The sequence below is a fragment of the Chelonoidis abingdonii genome, chromosome 19, assembly GCF_003597395.2.
Source record: "Chelonoidis abingdonii isolate Lonesome George chromosome 19, CheloAbing_2.0, whole genome shotgun sequence".
Classification (NCBI taxonomy): Eukaryota; Metazoa; Chordata; order Testudines; family Testudinidae; genus Chelonoidis; species Chelonoidis abingdonii.
The window spans coordinates 3,296,178-3,317,399 of NC_133787.1; the positions used below are offsets into that span (position 1 = coordinate 3,296,178).

A 21,222-nucleotide genomic window follows, 5' to 3' on the forward strand; every position below is an offset into this window, starting at 1 on the left:
GGAGCTGCCCCACCTCCTCCCCGCACAGGCGGCTGTAGGCGGCCTCCAGCTCTGGCAGGTCGGTGAGCGAGCGGATCCGCTCCATAGACAGTGACGAGGCAGCGGCGCTGCCGCCTCCTTCCCCCCCTGGCAGCCTCAGGCCTGAGCCAGGCACCGCCATCTTTGGTTCCGGGAGACACCGTCACTTCCGGGAGAGCCGCCGAGGCCCAGGAGGCGAGGTCCGCGCGGCGGTTAGGGCTGTCCAAATAGGTGCCTGAGTGGCAGATGCTCGCGAGGCCCCTCGGTTTGGGTTGGCGACGCGGAGTGAAGGTCTCTGGGGGGCCGAAGGCGGCGGGATAGGAGCCCGGCGGGCGTTGCTTCGTCCTTGTGTTGGGTTCGTTCAGGCGTTGCGCGGACAGCCTCGCGTCGCGCGCGCCGGGCCCGCCGGAAGTCCTTGGGGGCGGGGCACGAGAGGGCGCGCGCTGGGCCGATGGCGGAGCTGGTTTTCAGGCTGGCGGCCTAGGGGGAGCGAGCGAATCCGTCGCCATCCCGCGCGGTGAGGGCGAGCGCAGCCTGCGCCGTAGCGCCGGGTAGGGGAGCGCGCCGCGCCGTGACTGTGGGGCGGGGTATCGGCCGGGCTGTGCTCCCCGGGCTCGCACAGGAACCGCCTGGGTCTGCGGCCCCGCTCGGGCGAGGGGGGCCGTGCAGGTGAGTGTAGGCGGTACCGGCGGGAGCCGCACAGGGAGCCGAGCATTGAACACTGGTGGGGAAGGGAAGCGAAGCGAGACGCCGATGGGAAGAAGATGCAGACAGGGCTGGGGTGGGACAGCGGGGAGCCTTCCCCTTCCTTTCCTCCGTGAATGGCCTTTGGGCGCTTTGATTGCACGTGGCTGCCTCGTGCGGTTCCCGTGGGTGCTGCCTCACAGTGACGAGGTGACCAACCTTGCCTGGGTTTTGTGTTCCCCGGGGGAAGCCAGGCCTCCTCCGTAAACAGGGTGACTCCGTGGAGGTGCCCGAAGAGAGAGATTTCCGTGGGAGGATGCCCTTGTTCCTCGTTCCTCCAGGGCTTTGTTAAAGGGGCACTGCTAGCTTGAAAATCGAGTCTGCTTTCCAGGTGCTGAGTCACTGCTGTGTTCTGTGGTTTTATTATCGCTGGGAACTACTTTTTGTTCTAAACGTTTTTCTTTCCTCTGTTGCTGTGTGAAAGACCCACACACAGTGGAATCTTGGTCTCCCGTGGGGAAGTGGAACTGACCGCACAGAGGGTGCTGGTTTCAGTTGTAATGTCTTAGGTGCTGTTTGTAACTGTCGTAGGTTACAGACGTCCAGACAAGAGTGTAATCATAGAATATCAGGGTTGGAAGAGATCTTAGGAGGTCATCTAGTCACACACACACACACCCCGCCCCGCTCAAAGTAGAAACCAACATCAACTAAATCATCCCAGCCAGGGCTTTGTGAAGCAGGGCTGTAAAAACCTATAAGGAAGGAGATTCCACCACCTCCCTAGGTAATCCGTTCCAGCAGTCACTCTAGTCTGTAGTGGTGCATGGGATTCTTCCTTCCTAAGTGCAGGACTCTGCACTTGTTCTTGTTGAATCTCATCAGATTTCTTTTGGCCCAGTCTTCCAATTTGTCTAGGTCACTCTGGACCCTATCACTACCCTCCAGCATATATACTTCTCCTCCCTAGTTTAGTGTTGTCTGCGAACTTGCTGAGGGTGCAGTTAATCCCATCGAGATCATTGATAAAGATGTTGAACAAAACCAGCTCGGGGACCGACCCCTGGGGCACTCTGCTTGATACCGGCTGCTGCAAACTAGACATCAAGCCATTGATTACTGCTTGTTGGGCCTGACAATCTAGCCAGCTTTCTATTCAGCTTATAGTCCATTCAGCCAATCCATACTTTAACTTGCTGGCAAGAATACTGTGGGAGACCATATCAAAAGCTTTGCTCAAGTCAAGATATATCACATCCCTCACTTTCCCCATATCCACAGAGCCATCCACAATCTGTATGTTGTCCCTTTAATTTAGGTGGAAGCTGCTGCCCACTTTCCCTTATCTACCTGTAGAAATAAGAATTTCAGGCTGAGTTTCTACTGTACAGTAAACGGCTCTGAACCGCAATTTTCACTGGTACAGCTTACCCCAGTTTCAAGCAAAGGGTGAACTCCACTGATGAAAATAGTATTTTTGCTCATCTGTGCTAGCAGTTTGTGTTGTATTGCCAGCTGGCCACTGATGGCTGTGATCTGTAACCAGTGTCCCATTTAAAATGATGCCATTGAGGTTGATGAACCTAACATTAAACCTAATCTTTTTTTAATTTGTTTTAAATGAAGCCTGAATTTAGTCTTTCCTTTCTGTCAGCGCTTCCAAACAAGAGCTGCAATATTCGCGTCCCTTACCTATAAACCCAGGGACCTAGAGAATGGAGCACTGAACTGAAAGTCAGGAGACCTGGTTTCTTTCCCTATATCTGCCACCTGTAGAGATGTTCTTGGACAAGTCACTTCACCTCTCCATGCCTTAGTTTCTCCATGTGTAACATGGGAATAACACTTGCGTCCTCTGTAAAGTGCTTGGATTGCTGCTGATGAGGTGGCATTATTAAATCCCCAGAAGCAGGAGTGGAGTAAATGTACACAGGGAACAAGGACTGAAGTCAGTTTTGACAGCTTGTCCTTCTTGCAAGAGCGGAGCCAGGGGCCTGTGCAATTTCTGCTTGTCACTCAAGTCAGATGCCTGTAGAACCAAACAAAGCTAGTATGTCAGTTTTATGCAGCTCCGAGTCTGCTCTCAACTTAGATTGTAAATTGCATTAAAAAATCACTGTAGGCTAATATTTTCTACACCAAATTACCCGATTTATCCTTCATTCCTTCTAAATGAGTGTGACATGGATGGAAATGTCAGAGTCAGCCTAAAGGACCAAAAGAAAAAAAGCTGACCTATTTTTCTTTAAAAAGGAACTAAATGTCTTTTAAAATGAAACCCCTAAATAACTAGAGTAGGAAGATAAGGCTTTCAGTGAATAGCTGACTTGATCTAGTGGACTGAGCCATGGAATGGAGAACCTGAAACCCCCAAATTCTAATCTTGGCTCTGACTTGAAGTCTGTGGTCTTGAGCAAGTTTTCCTATTGTTAAAATAGGGATAATCTCATGAGTACAGAGAAGGCTGGAGGGAGTCCTGATTAATCAGTGTTTGTAAGGTCCTTGAATGTTGGCCAGTTAGAATAAGATGATAGATGCAATCTCAAAATTGTGTCTGGGGCACAGAAACAAAGGCTGTTAATGCTGTTCCTTTGGGCTGACACAATGTATGTTTTAAATGTAGATCTGTTTTGCATAAGGCATCATCTTAATTTTTGTTGCTGTTTTGTTTACAGCCGACTCAATAAGTGAGACGCATGAGTGAAGTGGATCTGTCGCCACCATGTTCCTTTACAATTTAACGTTGCAGCGAGCCACTGGCATCAGCTATGCCATCCATGGCAATTTCTCAGGTAATCTCTGCTCTCCTGACTAGCAGACTTTCAGGCCGAAGCAAAGCAAGATCTTTTCAGTTATAAGCTACTTAGCTACAGCATTCGTTTTTCATCGAGGTTTGGCTCCTATTAGTGCTTCTACCTGGGTTGACTAAGAGGCTACAATTTGAGGGAAAGATCTGGTCTTGAGAAAGAACTTGGATCCAGGAACTTCTAAGTTCAGAGCCTGGTTTTCTCACTGAGTTTGTGGGGCATTAGTTAAATCATTTAACTTCTCTGTGCCTCAGTTTTCTGATCTGTAAACTGGATACTTGAATATCCTGGAGGTTGTGAGACTTGTTTTGGTGATTATTGTTTGAAGGCACTTTGAATTTCCTGGTTTTTACATCTCCTGACTTACAGTTGGTGATAAGTTTCTCATGGCTTTGGCTTCTTAGGAACCAAACAACAGGAAATTGTTGTTTCCCGGGGGAAGATTCTGGAGTTGCTCCGCCCCGATCCCAACACGGGGAAAGTACACACCTTGCTGACAGTGGAAGTGTTTGGAGTCATTCGCTCCCTCATGGCCTTCAGACTGACAGGTGGAACTAAAGACTATATTGTGGTTGGTAGTGATTCGGGTCGCATTGTTATCCTGGAGTACCAGCCTTCCAAGAACATGTTTGAGAAGATTCACCAGGAAACCTTTGGCAAGAGTGGCTGTCGCAGAATCGTTCCTGGCCAATTCTTGGCTGTGGACCCAAAGGGCCGTGCTGTCATGATCAGTAAGTCAGTGGGGATCTGTACTGTCTCCTTAGTTGTAGCATTTGAAGAAGTTAATGGGGGAAACTGATTCTCCTTGGAATTGTTGCTTTGCCTTTTCCTTACTTCCTTACTGTAGTCTCAAGTGCTTTTCATGCAGGCATTTCATTAAATTCCAGCCTTTGGAATGAAACGTCCAGGTGTTTGGAATTGTTTCTACCTACTGTCATGATTGCACAAATGAGTACCAAAAATTAGGGCAAAACAGTGTTGGAAAGAAACCTGCTCAGGTAGTGGTAAGCAAAGAAGAACCCATTTGAGGATGATGATTGTAAAAAGGGACGCTGGGATGCAGATAGCCCAGTCGTGGTGCAATCAGCGTCCTCTGCCTGAAATGATGATATGAATTCATGTCTCTTCTCTGAGATTGACTATGGAGACAACTGTGCATTTCTGATCAGGCCCTACAGATATAAACTCTTAGATTATTCCACCTTTCAGGGTTTGCATTACCAGGCAGTTTAACAACTCTATTATAGTGAAAATAATGATATGAGTGGCTTGGATGGAAGCTGCTTGTGTCCTTTTAACCTGAAGGTAGCACTGTGCAATTCATCTGTTATTCGGGATGACAGCTGAGAGCATCTGATGAAGTGGGTATTCACCCACGAAAGCTCATGATCCAAAACGTCTGTTAGTCTATAAGGTGCCACAGGATTCTCTGCTGCTTTTAGTAAATGTCTGTGTGCGCTGTGTATCAGCAAAGAAACACATACCTCAATTACAGTGCAATTTTAGAGTGTTTCTGTGGGACTGTTTCCCTTTCGTTGCATAGCTGCTACTCTTTCCTCATCTGTTAGCTCCTGTGGCTGCATGTTTTGCCAAGGAATTGGGCTCCTCAGGCAGATGCTGCTGCAGATTTTATGCCAGTGAACTGAATATACCTTGAGTTGTGGCTTGCATGAGTGGAGCTTAAAAAGATCTGCAAGGTTAACCTGTGCCTGAGTCACTGATTCATTTTTAAAGATTTTAAGTACTGAAGTTAGGAAGTTTGACATAAACTTAAGAGTGATGGAGAAATTATGGGACAAGATGTTACGTTTCTGTTTTCCTGCAAGGCTGTCATTTGGCAGTTTTTGTGCAAAGACTGGTGCTGGGGCAGTTGTCTTCAGCTTTGCATTCCCAGTCTAGGTATTTTATGCACTGTTGTTCCCTGCAGGTGCCATTGAGAAACAGAAGCTGGTATACATTCTGAACAGAGATGCAGCCGCCCGGCTCACCATTTCTTCCCCACTGGAAGCCCACAAGGCCAACACCTTGGTCTACCATGTGGTGGGAGTAGATGTGGGGTTTGAAAACCCAATGTTTGCTTGTCTGGAAATGGACTATGAGGTAACCAGGGATGAGGTCCTTGTCTCTTACCCTACTCCCTCTGCTTAGCTAGCTCTGTCTCCTTCCTCTCTGTCCCTTCACCTAGCTTGTCAACTTATGCGAAGCCTTCTCTCCCGCGCTAGCTGTCTGGGACAACCTCCCTGGGTTTCTGCTCGTTGACTGTCAATCTCATTTCCAGTCTTAGCTGAAATCCTCTTAATTGCTTGGTCCTTCTGTTACTAAACTGAACTACAGCCCTCCCTGCTCAATGCTCTTCCTGTATATTCGTCTCACTCTGGCCTTTGCACTTCATTCCAATGCTGCTGTTCATGTTTAGAACTGCCTCCCTCTGCTGCAGCAGTACCCCCACCCTCTTCACTCGCATTCCTCCTCCAAGTACACTTCCCCTGTCAAGCTTTCAGTTAGTGATCCACCAGAATTACTGCCCCTGGTACAGAGGCATTGTCTGTAAACTCACTGAATTGGGAGTCATCTCTCTTTAACTTGTTACAGCACTGAGCATATTTCTGGTGTTCAGGAAATTAATAATGGTGGTGAATTTTGGGAGAGAATGTGCATGAATGATTTTATGCAAAATGAAATTGCGTGTGGTTTAAAATGTGTTCTAGAATCTTTTCCATCCCACCATTGGGCTGGTGATACCATAACTGGCAGCTAGGGGAACATTGAAAATCAGTGTAAGGTGTTACTCAGCATATCTAGCTGCAAAGGCAGCTGGTCTATACCCATCTGATATTTTACAGTTACATGTTGCAACTGACCAGCGCTGCCTGTGTGTCTGCCTCTGACAATAATTCTACCTAATTACTTCCTATTTGCTGCCTGTGGTCTTGATCCTTTGAAGTGCTGCACCTTCCATTGATTTTAATGTCAGTGGTGAGTGCTGAACACTTTTCAAGATCAAGTCCTGTATTGTCTCTGGATTGCTGTTGTGGTTGTTAATGAGTGTAACACCATTCCAGAGACTTCGTGAGATTTCTTTCCGTTTAAATGTACAGATAATGTTATTGCAGACAAAATATTTGTGTGCTGTTTTTCCAGGAAGCTGACAACGATCCAACAGGAGAAGCAGCAGCAAACACCCAACAGACCCTGACATTTTATGAGTTAGACCTGGGTTTGAACCACGTAGTTAGGAAATACAGCGAACCTTTGGAGGAGCATGGCAACTTCCTTATTACAGGTACTACCCTCCCCATTGCCAAGTCACTTCCCATTCTCCCAGCAAAAAGGCAGAGGGGGAACATATTGCACATTTGAAAGAGAATCATTGAGAGGGGCAGGGGGGTCATAATCTGAGCTGCTTTCCTGCTCTTAGTTGGGCCTGGAAGGCAGGTGAAAACTAAAAATTCTTATGTGATACATAGAATTTTGGAGAGTTTGTTTTTCTTGCAGCCTGAAGTGATGAGTTTTTCATGTCTCTTCTCTGAGATGTATCCTGGAGATAGCATTTCACTCTGATTGGGCTCTGAGATGGAAGTATTTGAAGGCTTCCATTGGAAAAGGTTGTGGTTTAGGAAAAGAACCTGAAGAAGGAGTTTACCAGCTGACAAAATAAAACAAATGGAAATACAAATGGAGTTGTAGCTCCATGTAATCACAACTTGATTTCAAGAGGAGTTATGGGCTAACCTTAAGCTTTGATTTTGGGGGTGGGACTTTGGTCCACTCTCTTCATTGCAGAAGTTAGTTTGGAGTTTTAGTATCCAAATTCATTTGAAGAGCATGCTTAATGCTGACTGGGCTACTCTGCAGTTCACTGTATCTTGTATGTGCCCGGCAGATACTGTAGGCTAGCGGCCCCCAGGGGCTCTAAACACTCAGTTTGTGGTTTTCATTGCTGGTAATTTCAGTTTCTGAGAGGAAAGTACCAGGAGATCATGTGGGAACCTGCTTCTTGTGATTTGCAATAGCAGATAAATGCATGTCAGATACATGGGGTGACTGGCACGTTGCCAGTATGGTGCCTGAGCATCTCAAAGATTTGGGTTCATTTATGGGACTGGTGAGAAGTGTAAAAATGAAATATTAAGCAGTTGTTTATGACCCCCAAAGTTTCATTCTGCATCCCAAACTCTGCCTTATGCAGATACAGAAGCCTATGCTTGCAATCCGGTGTCTTCTCCACCATAAACCGAAGCAGGTTTAGCTACATCTGAGAATATGGAATGAAGATTATCCAGATTTCTTTTGAGCAAGAGGACTTTTTCTCTTCTCTTAATGAAGTTTCCATCTCATCCCTTAGTTCCTGGTGGCTCCGATGGTCCCAGTGGAGTGCTGATCTGTTCTGAAAACTATATCACCTACAAAAACTTTGGTGACCAGCCTGATATCAGATGTCCCATTCCCAGGAGAAGGGTGAGAATTTCATCTTTTATGCCCTGCTTTAGAGGCCTCTTCTTTAAACGTTCCACGTGGATACTTAATATCAGCTTATTTGCAGGAAGGCTTTTGAGGAAGGCGGTGCATAGTGATTGAAAGGCTGTCGGGCTGCCACAATTTAGGGTGTGGAGGGAAAGCCTGCCTTACCAGCCAGTCATGTCATCTGTAAGGGAAGGTTTTGGAGTTTGCCTGTAGTCTGATGTGATTGGTTGAGTTCATCTCCTCTCTGAGGTTTACTCTTGAGATAGTCCTTTCTCTCTTACCAGGCTCTGAGATGGCAGCACTCATAGTATGAATCATGATTTATATGGCATAGTGGGAAATATTCACCCAGTACATGAAGATGAATTCCACAGCTGCTCTGTTCCACCTCACACTGCTTCCTTTTAGAGGAGTGCATAAAAACAGCCATACTGGATCAGACCAATGGTCCATCTAGCTCAGTATCCTGTCTTCTGACAGTGGCCAGTGCCAGGTGTTTCAGAGGGAGTGAACAGAATAGGGCAATTATAAAGTGATATGTCCCTTGTTATCCAGTCCCAGATTCTAGCATTTGAAGGTTTTGAGACACCCAGAAAATGGGGTTCCATCCCTCACCACCTCAGCTAATAGCCATTGATGGACCTATCCTCCATGAACTTACTAATTCTTTTTTTGAATCCAGTTATTCTTTTGGCCTTCACAGTATCCCTGGCCACAAGATCCACAGTTTAGCTGTGCGTTATATGAGGAAGTACTTCCTTTTGTTTGTTTTGAACCAGGGGTTCTCCAACTGGGGGTTGGGACCCCTCAGAGGGTCACGAGGTTATTACCTGAGGGGTCGCAAGCTGTCAGCCTCCACCCCAACCCCCACTTTGCCACCTCCATTTATAATGGTGTTAAATATATTCACAAATATTTTTAATTTATTGGGGGGGCTGTACTCAGAGGCTTGCTGTGTGAAAGGGGTCACCGGGACAAAAGTTTGAACCACTGTTTTAAACGAAGTAGGCTGTAGCTAGCTGACACTGGGTCGCATTGGGCAAATACAACCAAAGCCACACACACGGCAGATGCCACAGGTCAGTTTTATATGGCTAATGAACCTTGTGTACCACAATTGGTTTTGCAATGTGTAAGATTGTCCATCTGGGGGAAAAACGGGGTAGGAGGGAGACTACCTCACGGTTTTGGCTCTTCTGAGAAACGTCTGTCCGGAAGAATCAGCTTTCCTGAGAGCATTACAGAATGAGTCAGGAGAACACTGGGAAGGGGTATGCTGTGCACAAAACCCTTTCCACATGCTATAGTCCCTCAAGCTTTCCCTTTTGCTAGGACCATTGACCCAGGGAAGTGTATCCTGCTTTGCAGGGGAGTGGCTTTGCTGAAAGGTAATCTTTCCACCTCCAACATTTATAAACCTGTGATTTATCTTCCCTGTGACAGAATGACTTGGATGACCCAGAGAGGGGTATGATTTTTGTCTGCTCTGCTACACACAAGACCAAATCCATGTTCTTCTTCCTGGCCCAGACGGAGCAGGGAGATATCTTCAAAATCACCCTAGAGACTGATGAAGACATGGTAGGTAGCTTGAGGAGGAAGCTACTTTTACTTCTCGAAATATGTCCTTGAGAAGCTTTCCCATCATGCTGCATTTTCCCACTGTGATGATACCTAGTTTAAAGCATTCTCTCCCCTAATTCAAATGATTTTTAGATTAGTCTCTAGCTGTGTATAGAGACGAATGACTCTGCATCTACCCTATTAGATGACAGCTGCCATAACTTGCTAGTCACCACTCGCACAACACACAGACAGGAGGTGGCAAGACTTAGGTTGCTAGGTCACATGGGCATTTTTAAAAATGTTACCCATGGTCCCTGCTCCAAATTGCCTATTCCAAAATGTGGCCCAAGAGATTCTATGCCACAGTTCCCTAGGACAACAGATTCCAGGGTGCAGTGATTCTTCTTGATCTGAGCTGCCATACTTGGCTGCTCCTGTGGATTGAATATGTGGGTGCCTGCAATCTGTTCAGTTTTATACAAACTAGGTTCAACCAGTTGGGCAGAGTTTGGCCATCCCATGTCACACAGCTTTTTCAGCTGGGATAACACACTCTTCTTCTGAAACATAGGAAAAAATGGAATTGCTTTGTGTTGCCAGTCACTGCTGCTCTGGAGATCTGTGCTGCAGAGATCCCACTTGTGGTCTCTGGGGAAAAAAACATCTGAAACGCCACTAACCCTCATTGCCTTTAACATGACAAACCCTTCCCAGAAAGGGTCATGATAGAAGACTGTGTTGGTTCAGCTGTTCAAGACTGGCCTCAGACCTTTCATAGGAACCATCGTGGCAACTTCAGGTCTGTCCAAACTCTAAGTGGCCATTCTAAGAGACATCTCCCCAGTCCTCTGAGTGAATGATGTGAATGCCAGGTGAGGGTTGTCTCTTTCTCGGTAGGACTGCTGAGCATTTTCATCTCTCTCTTGTAAGCCTTGAACTCAGATTCCCATGCAAAATAGTCTCAAGAGTAAAACAGAAAGCCTGGGTTGTGTTTACACTCAGAATGCCATCCAGTCTGAACTTGGGGAGTGAAGGCAGCTGCCCCAAACTATCGATAAGGGAGCGCTCTTGGCTGTGCTAAGTGTCTGCTCATTTCCTTCCTCTGAACGTAACTCCAAGGCAGTCTTGTAATATACTACAATCTCAAATGCATGAATTCCTGTATCTCTGAATGGGAAACTGGGCTGCGCTCTTGTGTGCGAGCAGACATAGCCCATCTCCAGAAAGAGTCTGAACTGAGCTGGCTCACTCACCCTTACTCCTTCCTCTCCGGTGCTTTTCAGGTGACGGAGATCCGACTGAAGTATTTTGATACTGTTCCTGGGGCTGCTGCCATGTGTGTGCTGAAAACAGGGTTCCTCTTTGTGGCATCTGAGTTTGGAAACCAGTGAGTAAATCATTTCATTTCCTTCATGTGTCCTGCTGAGTTTTACTGTTACTCTCATTAGCATGACAGATTGCTGTGGCTATTGGTAGACTATGTAAAAAGATGGGCTCTGCCTTAACGAGTTGATGGTCTAACTTGTCCAAGTGCATTGACCACAGTTTTTAAGCCCATTCATGTATCCTGGAGAATCTCCTCAATATTGATAGACTTTGTGGAAGTGCTCTTAGACTGTCAGATATTTGGGGCAGTGTGGTGCTACCCCAGGATACCCAGGATTGTGAGGCCTCTCTCTGCCACTTGCCTTTAGCACCAGGGAGCCTTGTCTGTGCCTGCTAGGGGTCAGCTCCCTCACTCCACCTTCCACAGGCAACATAATCACTCTCCTCTCAGCCTACACAGACTCCACTGTCTCTCAGCAGATTAGCAATAGGCAAACTCCAACCCCTGAGCTCTCTGCGCATCTCCCTAGAGTGTCCAGCCACTGGACACTCATGCAGTTACCAAATCCACTATTCCCAAAGGAACAGTATACCCCAACTTCACTTTAGACTGCTTTGCTTAATTCACAGCACTTAGATTTTGTTATAGCGAAAAGGATACGTTTATTTAAGAAAGAAAAGAGGTTAAGGGGGTAGAAGTATTGGAAACAATTGGTTACACATCAAATAAAATCAACGTGCATTCTGGAACCAAGAGTTAGTTAATAAGGTACTTTCCTGTGTAATAAGGTTTAACTCACCCCGTGACTTTGTCAGAGCGCATCACAGCCCTGATATAGGGTATGATCCTCCATTCATAAGACATGCACGTTGGCAGCTTGTCCCCTTGGTGAAGGATCCAAGACATACCTTTGTACCCCCAGTTAGACCCCTAAAATCCATTGCCTTCACTCATAGACAGGAGAAACCACCCTCCCCTTCCCTCCCATCCCCAACCCACACACTGTTCTTGTTTTCCTGCAGATTTTCCTCTCTTGAGATTTTGCAATCTTGATTAGGGAGGCTCAGTATGCAAATAGATCTACATTGTGAGGCATACAGTACACAGCACCAGATAGAGTGCAGGAATTCACAGTGATGATGATGATGACTGCTGAGCGATTGGCTTTTGGTAGACACCATACGCGCCACCCTTTGGTGAATTAATTTGCACATACCAGACCGGGGGAGTCGGGGGGGGGGGGGGGGTGTCTTGTACCCCCTGTGCATCCCTTCTATACCGTCAGGCAGTTGGCACCAAGAGATCACAAGCAGGGACTGTCCGTAGAGCACTCAGCGCCATGGGTTCCTGGACCAAGAGGGAGGTTTTGAAGGATGGATGTTGGTGCATAGGAAGTGAGAAGCTGTTCCGCATGCATTGCCAAGATCAGATGCCTGGGCAGATAATGAAGGCAACTGGAAGCTTGTTTGAGCAGGTGTCTGATCAGTTTAGCTTTTGCTGCTAATGGATGCTACCATCAGACACATGTCCATCAATTAACTATTTTTGTCATTGCTCATGATCGTGAATTTTTACCTTAACTCTTTCATCTGTGTTTAGGTTTCTCAACTTTCTAATTGCACAAAACTGAACACCCTTTTCCCACCCCTTCTCCGAGGCTCACTCCCCCTGGCTCACTCCATCCCCCCTCCCTCTGTCACTCACTCTCCCCCACCCTCACTCACTCGCTCATTTTCACTAGGCTGGGGCAGAGGGTTGGGGTCTGGTCTCTGGGGTAGGCCCAGGGATGAGGGGTTTGGAATGTAGGAGGGGGCTCTGAGCTGGCGAGTGGAGCCGAGGGGTTCGGCGTGTGTGAGGGGACTCCAGGCTGAGGCAGGGGGTTCAGGTGTGGAAAGGAGTATGGGCTCTGAGCTGGGGGTGGTGTGGGTTTCAAGGTGGGGCTAGTAATGATGTGTTAAGGGTGTGGGAGGGGAAGTTGGGGTGCAGAGGGATGTGGCATGTGGGCTCCAGGAGGGAGTTTTGGTGCAGGAGGGAGCAGGGGGTTGGGGTGCAGGATCTAGGGTGGGGCAGGGGGCTGGGATGCAAGAGGGGGTGCGGGCAGCGGGCTCCAGGCGGTGCTTACCTTGGGGGGGCCCCCTGGAAGCAGCAACATCTCCCTCGGCTCCTAGGCATGGGGGAGGTCATGCGGCTTGCACAGTGCACGCACTGCCCCTGCAGCTCCCCTTGACCGTGGTTCCCATCCAGTGGGAGCTGCAGAACCAGCACTCAGGGCGGGGCCAGCACACAGAGCTCCCTGGTGGTCTCTCTGACTCAGAGCCAGAGGGAGAGTCACCACTTATGGCAGCCGCACTGGGCCAGGTTGGAGCCTCCCAGCGCCGCCAACCAGACTTTTAATGGCCCTGTCAAGCAATTTTGTTTCATGATCTGATCAGCCTTTACAGATGTTATAACATGTAGGGGCATGTTCTCTGACGTCTTGAGGTTTTGTTTCTCTGTGTGGCCAATTAAAGGTTTTGTTTCAAAATTTCATTTGCTGTTACCTCTCTTGGTCCAGAGTTTTACAAGTGATCCTAAGTTGCGCACACAAAATACTGTGTGTTTGCACACAGTTACCAGAGTTATATATGCAAATTTGGGGTTCGCGTGCATGCAGTTTAGTACCTGAGTTTCCAAACATGTCTTGCAAGTTTATGGTCAGCTCCTGTAGAGCCAGCCAGCAGGTGGAGCTCTAGCCAACTAACAAAAGTCTGGCCGTTAGTTCTGATGAACAGAGCAAAAAGAACACAAGAAACAATTCAGTCTTTCTTTATGGATCTGTTTTCCTTGTATGTGTGTAAAACTCACGTATTTTAATATTCTAGCTTATAAAACAGGGTAGCAGGTGATTTTTGAACACCTAAAAAATAGCACTTCTTCCTCCCTAAAACATGCAGACTCGGAGGCTGTTAGCCAACTGTCTTGGTCTTCAAAGATTTCATTGTTTAGCTCTTCTTGCCATGAGACAGGAAAATCTAGGAGCCAGGAGTGGGGTGAGCACTGAGCTGTCCAGAGTCTTCTGCCAAAAGCAATGATAAAGAAGGAAGTCAGAACTGGGCAAGAGCTTTGAAAATAGCCTGTAACTCTTTGCCCCTCCTTCCTCTCCCCAAGAAACAGTCCCTCCAGGTGAGAGTTGAAATAGCCAAGTGTTCTGTGGAAACAGTACTAGTTCTCATTCACCCTTCACCCACACTGAATGCGTGGCTGAACTGTAGCTGTTGTCTGCTCTGACTATGCTGTTTTTCTTGCTTTGTCTCTGAAGTTACCTGTACCAGATAGCCCATCTGGGAGATGACGACGAGGAGCCAGAGTTCTCCTCTGCCATGCCCCTCGAGGAAGGAGACACTTTCTTTTTCCAGCCACGACCACTCAAGAACCTGGTGTTGGTGGATGAGCTGGACAGTCTGTCTCCTATCTTGTTTTGTCAGGTATGTCATCATCTGTGAATACATGGTCCTCCCCTTTCCCTGCAACCTGCCCTCTGGGGATGCAGGGCCATTACTGTTGTGTAACCACAGAAGCAGATCAGTGTATCGTCCATTGTGCTGCTAAGTCAATTGGTCTTTGAGGTGCCTTATGGAAATGGAAACTCTTTTCAGGGAATCTGTTTAAAATGGAGAAAGAAAAGCACAGGTAATGATCTCATTTCAGTCTTGCTCTGGTTATTTGCCTTGGTTTTGCCGCAGTGTGACAGTACTGCAAGCACTGACAGAAAGGTGGGTTCGCTAAATCCTGAACCCTAGGAAAAGAATGACAAGGTGTAACGCTAAACCTCAGGATACAGATGTTTGTTGAAAGGGTTATTACCATTCATCAGCAGTACATAAATACCTGGTGTTTGGAAGTGGGGTGCAATGCACCAGCCCAGTGCTCGCCTCTAGCATGACTGTTAGACAAGGCCTTGTGTATTCTCCAGCAGACTTTTCCTAAATTTTGTGGTTCTCCAGTGCAGAAGACGGGATGTTCGATGGCAGCGTCAGTTACATTAAACTGCTGAAACTTTGTTCAGAAAGCAGATTACAGGGCAAATGTTTGAGGGTTTTAGTTCGTCTCCTTGTCGTGTTGTGTGACCCACTGTTCCTCCATGCAGATAGCGGATCTGGCCAATGAAGATACACCCCAGTTATATGTGGCCTGTGGACGGGGGCCTCGGTCATCTCTGAGGGTCCTAAGGCACGGACTTGAGGTAAGAGCCCCAGAGGCAGCTTCAGAAATCCACAACAGGAATGTGGGGTTGCCCTTCTTGAACTTATGGCAGAGTGCTCACGATGGTGCTGTAATTAAACAATCTGTCCTTGGTGCAGCTCTTTGGCAGAAAAGGGCAAATGTGATTTCTTTTTCAGACTATACAATCAGTCCCTGTTGTCCAGTCATAAGGGTTCTGGTGCTGGAGTGTACAGGAGTGATAACCATAGGTTTTCCATTGACATATTATCCTGTAATCCCTGACTGTGATCATTTTAGGCATGTGAACAAATAGAATTAAGAGAGACAAGCTAGGTAGGGGACCAGCTTCTGCTGGTGAGAGAGAGAAGCTTTTGAGCTTTGCAGAGTTCTTTAGGTCTGAGAGAGGTGCTCAGAGTGTCACAGCTATGTGCAAAGTGGGATGGACCCTTAAGCATAAGGGGTTAATGCTTTTTGCAGGCAACTATTCAAAATGAAGTAGGCAATTAACATCTCTGCAGTCATAGGACAAAGGAGAGTTAGTGGGTCACAGAGTGTTGTAAGGCGCAACATGGGTTAACCCCCATGTTGTATGTAGCTGTGAAACCCTGTGCACCTTCTCGGAGTTGAAGAGCTCTGTGTAGCTCGAAAGTCTCTCTCACCAACAGAAGTTGGTCCAGTTACCTCACCCACCTTGTGTCTCCCGTATCTTGGGACCAACATGGCTACCCTAGCATGCGAACAATGTATGGAATTGATATTCTTCCCCAGAGATTCTCTGGGTCCTTCTCTGATCCCTAACTCCCCATCTGGTGGAACCCAGGTCACAACCCCTGTCCTTTTGGCTGAGGATGGATGGACAAAGCTGCTCAGCCTGAGATGTCACCTAATGAGACACTTTTCTGTCTGTGTCTGGTGTGCTGAATACTTTGCCTCAACAACACTTCTAGTTCAGGAAGTGAGACTGAGAACTGCCCCAGCTGCCCTGTGTAGCTGTGCAAACCATTAACCACTAGTCACTGTATTGCTTCAGTGTTTGACTGGGGTAAACATCTGTTAATCTGAACCTGTTTTCAAAGGAATCCTGCTCTTGTTTCCTATTAGGTGTCTGAAATGGCCGTCTCAGAGCTGCCTGGTAACCCCAATGCTGTTTGGACTGTGAGGAGACACATTGAAGGTACATCATCCTTCCCTCAAGCACAGACTAAAACAATCTGTATTTTCTAAGGGCACGGAAAGGGTGATAAGTAATGCTGCAGTGTGCTCTCCATGACAGCTAGCTGTTCTGATCCAGCTGCCCTGTCTGCACAGTGCAAGGTGTGTACAAAGACCCAGACATGCTCCGTGTCTAGAAACCACCTTTGGCTTCCCCAGAATTGTTACTCTTCCCATTTCATTGGAAAGGAAGCATCCAATATGTTTGGTAGGCAGCAGTATCCATCTCCCGCATGCTGCTCCTGGTATACATTCCCTGTAGGAAGCAGCTGGACTCAGTGTCAGGTGCAAATGAGGCCAATCTGAGTTCCAGGGGTTCTGGCTTTAATTAGCATCAATGGCAGCACACCTGCCTCGTGGTGGAGAGAGGGGTGTGCTGCACAGTTGTGTTTTACACACACTCAGTGGTAACTGCAGTAAGTTTGTCTCTGTAGGCCAGTAGGAGGCCGGAAAAAGGCAGATAAGAATACATCTGCCTAAGGGTTTAATTTGTAATACCTCTGCACCTGCTAATCTGCAAAAGGTGGATAATGCTCTGGGGCAGGCAGCATTTCCCAGCCAGATACCCAGCAGTGTGTGCAGGGTGACCAGTGCCAAGGGAGGGCCATATGAAAACAGCAGCACAAAGCATAGTTTTTCATTCAACTGAAACAATGGACTCATTTTATTAAAACAGAGGAATACAACTCCCTCTTTGGGGTGAGATTAGAGCTCTTCAGAAATACCTAGGTTGCTAGCACTATTCCCTTGAAGACCTGAAGTGAAGCTATTGCAAGTGCTGACAGACTCCCTTCTAGGTTATTTGTAGAGGATTTCATTAGTGCTGCTTACATGAGTTCTGTGTTGCAGTGCCTAGCAGAGCCAGCATGCTGGAATGGAGGCTTCACTCTGCTGCTGTGACACATCCTCTCATGTAAGCAGCCTTAGTGAGTGGCATGTCTCTTGCACTGGGCTCAGCGTTCTTTAGGATCTTCAGCCCTTGCTGTGGAATTCACTTCCTGTTGAAATTGGTTCCAGTTTATTTCCCCAACTTTGGAGTAGAGCTTAAGTTGAGCAACATGAAAAGAACTAAGCAGAAATGCCTGCAAGCTCCCCAGTAATAATAGGATCAAGGACAGAGCATTTCAGGTCTCCAGAGTGCTGTTGATACCAGTCTTGCTCATCCTTAGAAATTGGAAGCCAAGAAAGATTCCAGTTTGGCTACCGCAAACCCTGGCTACTGGATGCTCTAGCAAATGAGGCATCTCTAGAGTGCACAAACACTCCACAGAGTAATGGATATCTGTAGCCTCATCCTACCACATTGACTGCTCTTTAGTGCATCTTCCATGTCTGGGGCATCCAGAGGATCACGTTAGCTACTTGTCAGGAGACTATGGGTCATGGCTACATTTACATACAATGGACTAGAATACCACCATCCCCTCTTACTCCAGAACTGTAGCCCAGAGATACTGCAGGTCCCAGCTTACAATCATTCCTCTTGATCAGTGCAAACAAGGCTGGACTCTGTGGGCTCCATGAGCAACATTTCTCTTTTAAAGATGAGGACAGCTACATTTGAGCACAATTGTTCATTCAACAGTCTCTAAAACTGATCCCCAAATTGTAGCAATTTGTCTTTTCAGCTTGTTTTACTGGGTTTAACCAAAGAGAACGCAGCACCCTTTAAAATGTGCATCTCCTCTTGAAACTGTACAGAAGTGTCGCTGTCTGAGGGCTTTCGGTTTGTCTGTTATCTGGCTCTGACCAGGTACCAAATTGAATCTCTCTGCCACAACATGAACATGCTGGGAGGTTTCTGCAAGCACATACTGGTTTGCAGCCTTCAAGGCAAATACTAACCCTGGCTGGTACGTGGTGATACACACTACCAATACCAAGCCTCTTTTTCTCTTCCACAGGTGGCTGGTGGTGGAGGTGCTGATCACCACAGGTGTGTACCTACTGCTAGGGGCTACTGTGCTGTCTCGCAGGTTACCCAGAGAGAAATGCAGTCTTGAGGCTACTTTTATGCTGAGTTTCACAGTAAATGAATTCCAGAAGTATTTGTGCAGTTGGAAATTTTTATATTTGTACTGTCTGCCCCAAACCTTCATTGTATGGCTGGGGATCAGAAAGCAGCTCTTTGAATCCCCATCCCCTCCCATGATCGTTTGGGAACAATAGTGACTATAACTCTAAAATCCTTTGTCAGCTTTCACTAAATCTAAACCAGGATATTGCTAGCTAAGCATTCCTGTCATTGCAGTAGATGGGCTTTCCCCTTGGGTTTGCTTCCAGACTGACCATCCAAAACCCCAAGAGGAGGCCAGTGAAAGATGAGCACATTGAGGGCGTATTTTTAGAGACTGCTTTGACACAGGAGTTGCCATGTAAATAAGGGAGTGTATCTATGTATTTGAATGGTGAGATAGACCTGAGGCAAACTGGACACTCCTTTTTAACTTAATCAATATGAAGCTCCAGGGATTCAGAGAACAAGGTAGCCTTTAGTTCCTACCACAGAAATATCCCTGAGCTCTAACCTGTGGGTGGGACTTCCCAGGGAAATGTGGTGTCTTGGGACTTGATCCCAGAGTCTCCATGAAATTGCATGTTCTCCGGGGCTTCCTTTTCACTACTGTTCCATCTGCACCTCCTAAAAATCGGCATACTGCTGTGCTGTGTTGTAGTGCTCATCCATTCACATGGTCACTGATCCTCCCACTTCTTTCTAGCATTTATACAGTGTAAACCGAGCTTTGTGGCAGTGTATAGAGGTTAGATTAAAGGCACAGATTGGTTTTGTAGGAAGGAATTTTAATAGACAAACTCAAATAGAATATTTTATTAATAACGTATCCGATCGTAGTATAAAGTACTGTGCCTAAAGTCTGCCATTTTTTATAAGTCGTCACGACAGATTCATGAAGCTATAGAAAATATGCTATGTGGAAACTGGAGATGGAATCCAGCTGTGACTCTTCTGAAATATCAAAATATTATTCTCTGTTTACTAGTCCTCTTTGTTGAAAGGAGGTAACTGACATAATTATAGCAGTAGAAAGCATCTCTGACATTTTATGTTTGCATGCAGAATAATACATCTCCAGTTAAAACTCCAGACAGTAGGATTTTCTGACATTTTCTATGTTAAATAGAAATTTTTCTTATAGGGAAAAAACCAGCCATCTGTTCTAATGTATTTTTCAGTGTACCTCAGGCACCTAGTTATAGTTAACTACTGTACATTCTAAAGCAAAATTGTGTCAGCTGGAATCCTGATGAATGCATTTTATTCATTTATTTCATGCTGCTAAATCATGCCCTTTATTTCAAAGTTTCCAATGGAGGGAGAGTAAACAGCCATGCAAAAGTTCAGGCAAAAACATTTTGGCTGTAATAGAACATGAATTCATTGAACGCTCTAGTATAATGTAAGATTCTAGTTACTTCATCAAATTATAGAGTAAGTCAGTACCCAGAAATATCTGTAATTAAGTAATAATGATCAAACAGTAATTTGATTTCGAACAAGACTCTCTTTCAGCTGTTGCTTTCAAATGGAAGCAGAGTTCTTTCTGTCTTGCTCCTAAAATACGCAGCTGCTGGGAGATGGCTAAAAAAGTGACAGGGATTTTCAAAATTTGCTCTTGCAAATGCATGTTTCAATTTATCCTTTAACAGTGTTTGTATAGATCAGTAACTATTCAGCAGTCTGAATGATGGCTGGCTGCTGGAACTTCCTTTGAAGGAAGTTGGTCTAGGTTTCCAGTGATTGAGAATGAATAAGGCTTTCAGGTGATGGTGTCCACTCTAGTGGAAGTAACCAGTGTATACTAACGAGGGTTCTGTAAAACCAGTAACATCTATTTTAAAGCTCACAAGACAAACACAGTAACAGTGCTATTAATAGGCCATTGCATACCTGAGCAGGATTTTAATCTTTTAATTGCTATTCACTGTCAAAGAATTCCATCCTCAGGGTCTGACCCTGCAATGTGATCTATCTCAGTGGGGACTTACACACACGGAGTCTCCCTGAAGGCAGTGGAGTTCTGCAGGGGTCCACCTCCATGAGTCACATTGCAGGATCAGAGCCGTAGTCACCTCATAGACTAGTAATTGATGTTACTTATCTTGCATCCCAAGATGGGATGGCTTTTGTTCTATTAAGATCTTCAGTATGGTGATCACAAAACCGTGGTCTCTGTGCCGGGTATTAGTCAGTAAAATGTGCATATTTTAAACTGTATGTAAGAGACTTTTCTCTCCCAAGTGCAATACAACAGGTCTGGCAACACCTTTCTGTCCGAACAGATGGGGGAGAAGAGTGACCACTTGCTGAACCATTTCAACCAACCCAGTTGGGCCTTCAAAAATAACATGTGGCCTAGCTGTAGATTGACAGCCTGTTCAGGACTGGCCCCTGGAAGCCACTGCCCAGCATTTGCTGGCGTCCTGAATTAAATCTAAGAATGGCAGAGCATCCTGTATTTTATTGCATGTTTAAGAATTGACCTGCTTCTTATCCATCTCCCATTCGCATGCTAATCATGGGAAATACTGATCAATGGATAAAGATCAGGACAGAGAGAAAACTCTCTTGGCCCTCTTGAAGTGTTCTTGTCTCATACTGTGATAAATAGGTCTGTAAACACTTCGCAGTGTGCTGAGCAAAACAGATTTTTCATTTGTAAGAAATGGCACTGCCAGCAATGTCAGCACTCTAGAGAAGTTGAGTTGTTTATCTGGGACAGTCTGGTTTCTACATCAAAGCTCCTCGCTCCATTTCCCCGGTGGAATTGATGAGTTTTATATTTATCCAGCTGTATTTCATTTTAGGAAGATGTCCTGTTTTATTTAATACATTTGTTTAAAAACTTCCTGTTAGTTTCCTACCATGATAAGTACTGGGAGAGGCTGGGACTGGAGCAGATGGAGCTTTCTCTTCTCCCC

At 46.3% G+C, this 21,222-nt stretch overlaps 2 protein-coding genes and 2 non-coding genes across 5 annotated transcripts in view; 3 read left to right on the top strand and 1 right to left on the bottom strand.

Annotated features, from left to right (window-relative positions):
- COG4 (component of oligomeric golgi complex 4) overlaps positions 1–198 on the bottom strand; it is a 28,450-nt gene extending 28,252 nt beyond the window's left edge. Inside the window, exon 1 of the mRNA XM_032795413.2 lies at positions 14–198. Within this exon, the coding sequence (XP_032651304.1) occupies positions 14–160 (147 nt within the window). The 5' untranslated portion in view covers positions 161–198. The remainder of the gene's footprint in view (positions 1–13) is intronic.
- Positions 199–416: 218 nt separating this feature from the next.
- SF3B3 (splicing factor 3b subunit 3) overlaps positions 417–21,222 on the top strand; it is a 46,743-nt gene continuing 25,937 nt past the window's right edge. The window contains exons 1-11 of one of the 2 annotated variants that reach the window (XM_032795417.2): positions 417–687; positions 3,378–3,494; positions 3,914–4,240; positions 5,437–5,609; positions 6,651–6,792; positions 7,855–7,967; positions 9,417–9,554; positions 10,823–10,926; positions 14,165–14,330; positions 14,993–15,088; positions 16,171–16,243. In XM_032795417.2, coding sequence (XP_032651308.1) covers positions 3,425–3,494; positions 3,914–4,240; positions 5,437–5,609; positions 6,651–6,792; positions 7,855–7,967; positions 9,417–9,554; positions 10,823–10,926; positions 14,165–14,330; positions 14,993–15,088; positions 16,171–16,243 — 1,402 coding nt within the window. In that variant the 5' untranslated portion in view covers positions 417–687; positions 3,378–3,424. The remainder of the gene's footprint in view (positions 688–3,377; positions 3,495–3,913; positions 4,241–5,436; positions 5,610–6,650; positions 6,793–7,854; positions 7,968–9,416; positions 9,555–10,822; positions 10,927–14,164; positions 14,331–14,992; positions 15,089–16,170; positions 16,244–21,222) is intronic. The other variant, XM_032795416.2, reaches the window with a different exon arrangement.
- LOC116833729 (small nucleolar RNA SNORD111) lies at positions 4,603–4,682 on the top strand. Its single transcript, XR_004375757.1, has one exon. It is a non-coding gene; the product is annotated as a small nucleolar RNA SNORD111 (small nucleolar RNA).
- LOC116833730 (small nucleolar RNA SNORD111) lies at positions 7,002–7,078 on the top strand. Its single transcript, XR_004375758.1, has one exon. It is a non-coding gene; the product is annotated as a small nucleolar RNA SNORD111 (small nucleolar RNA).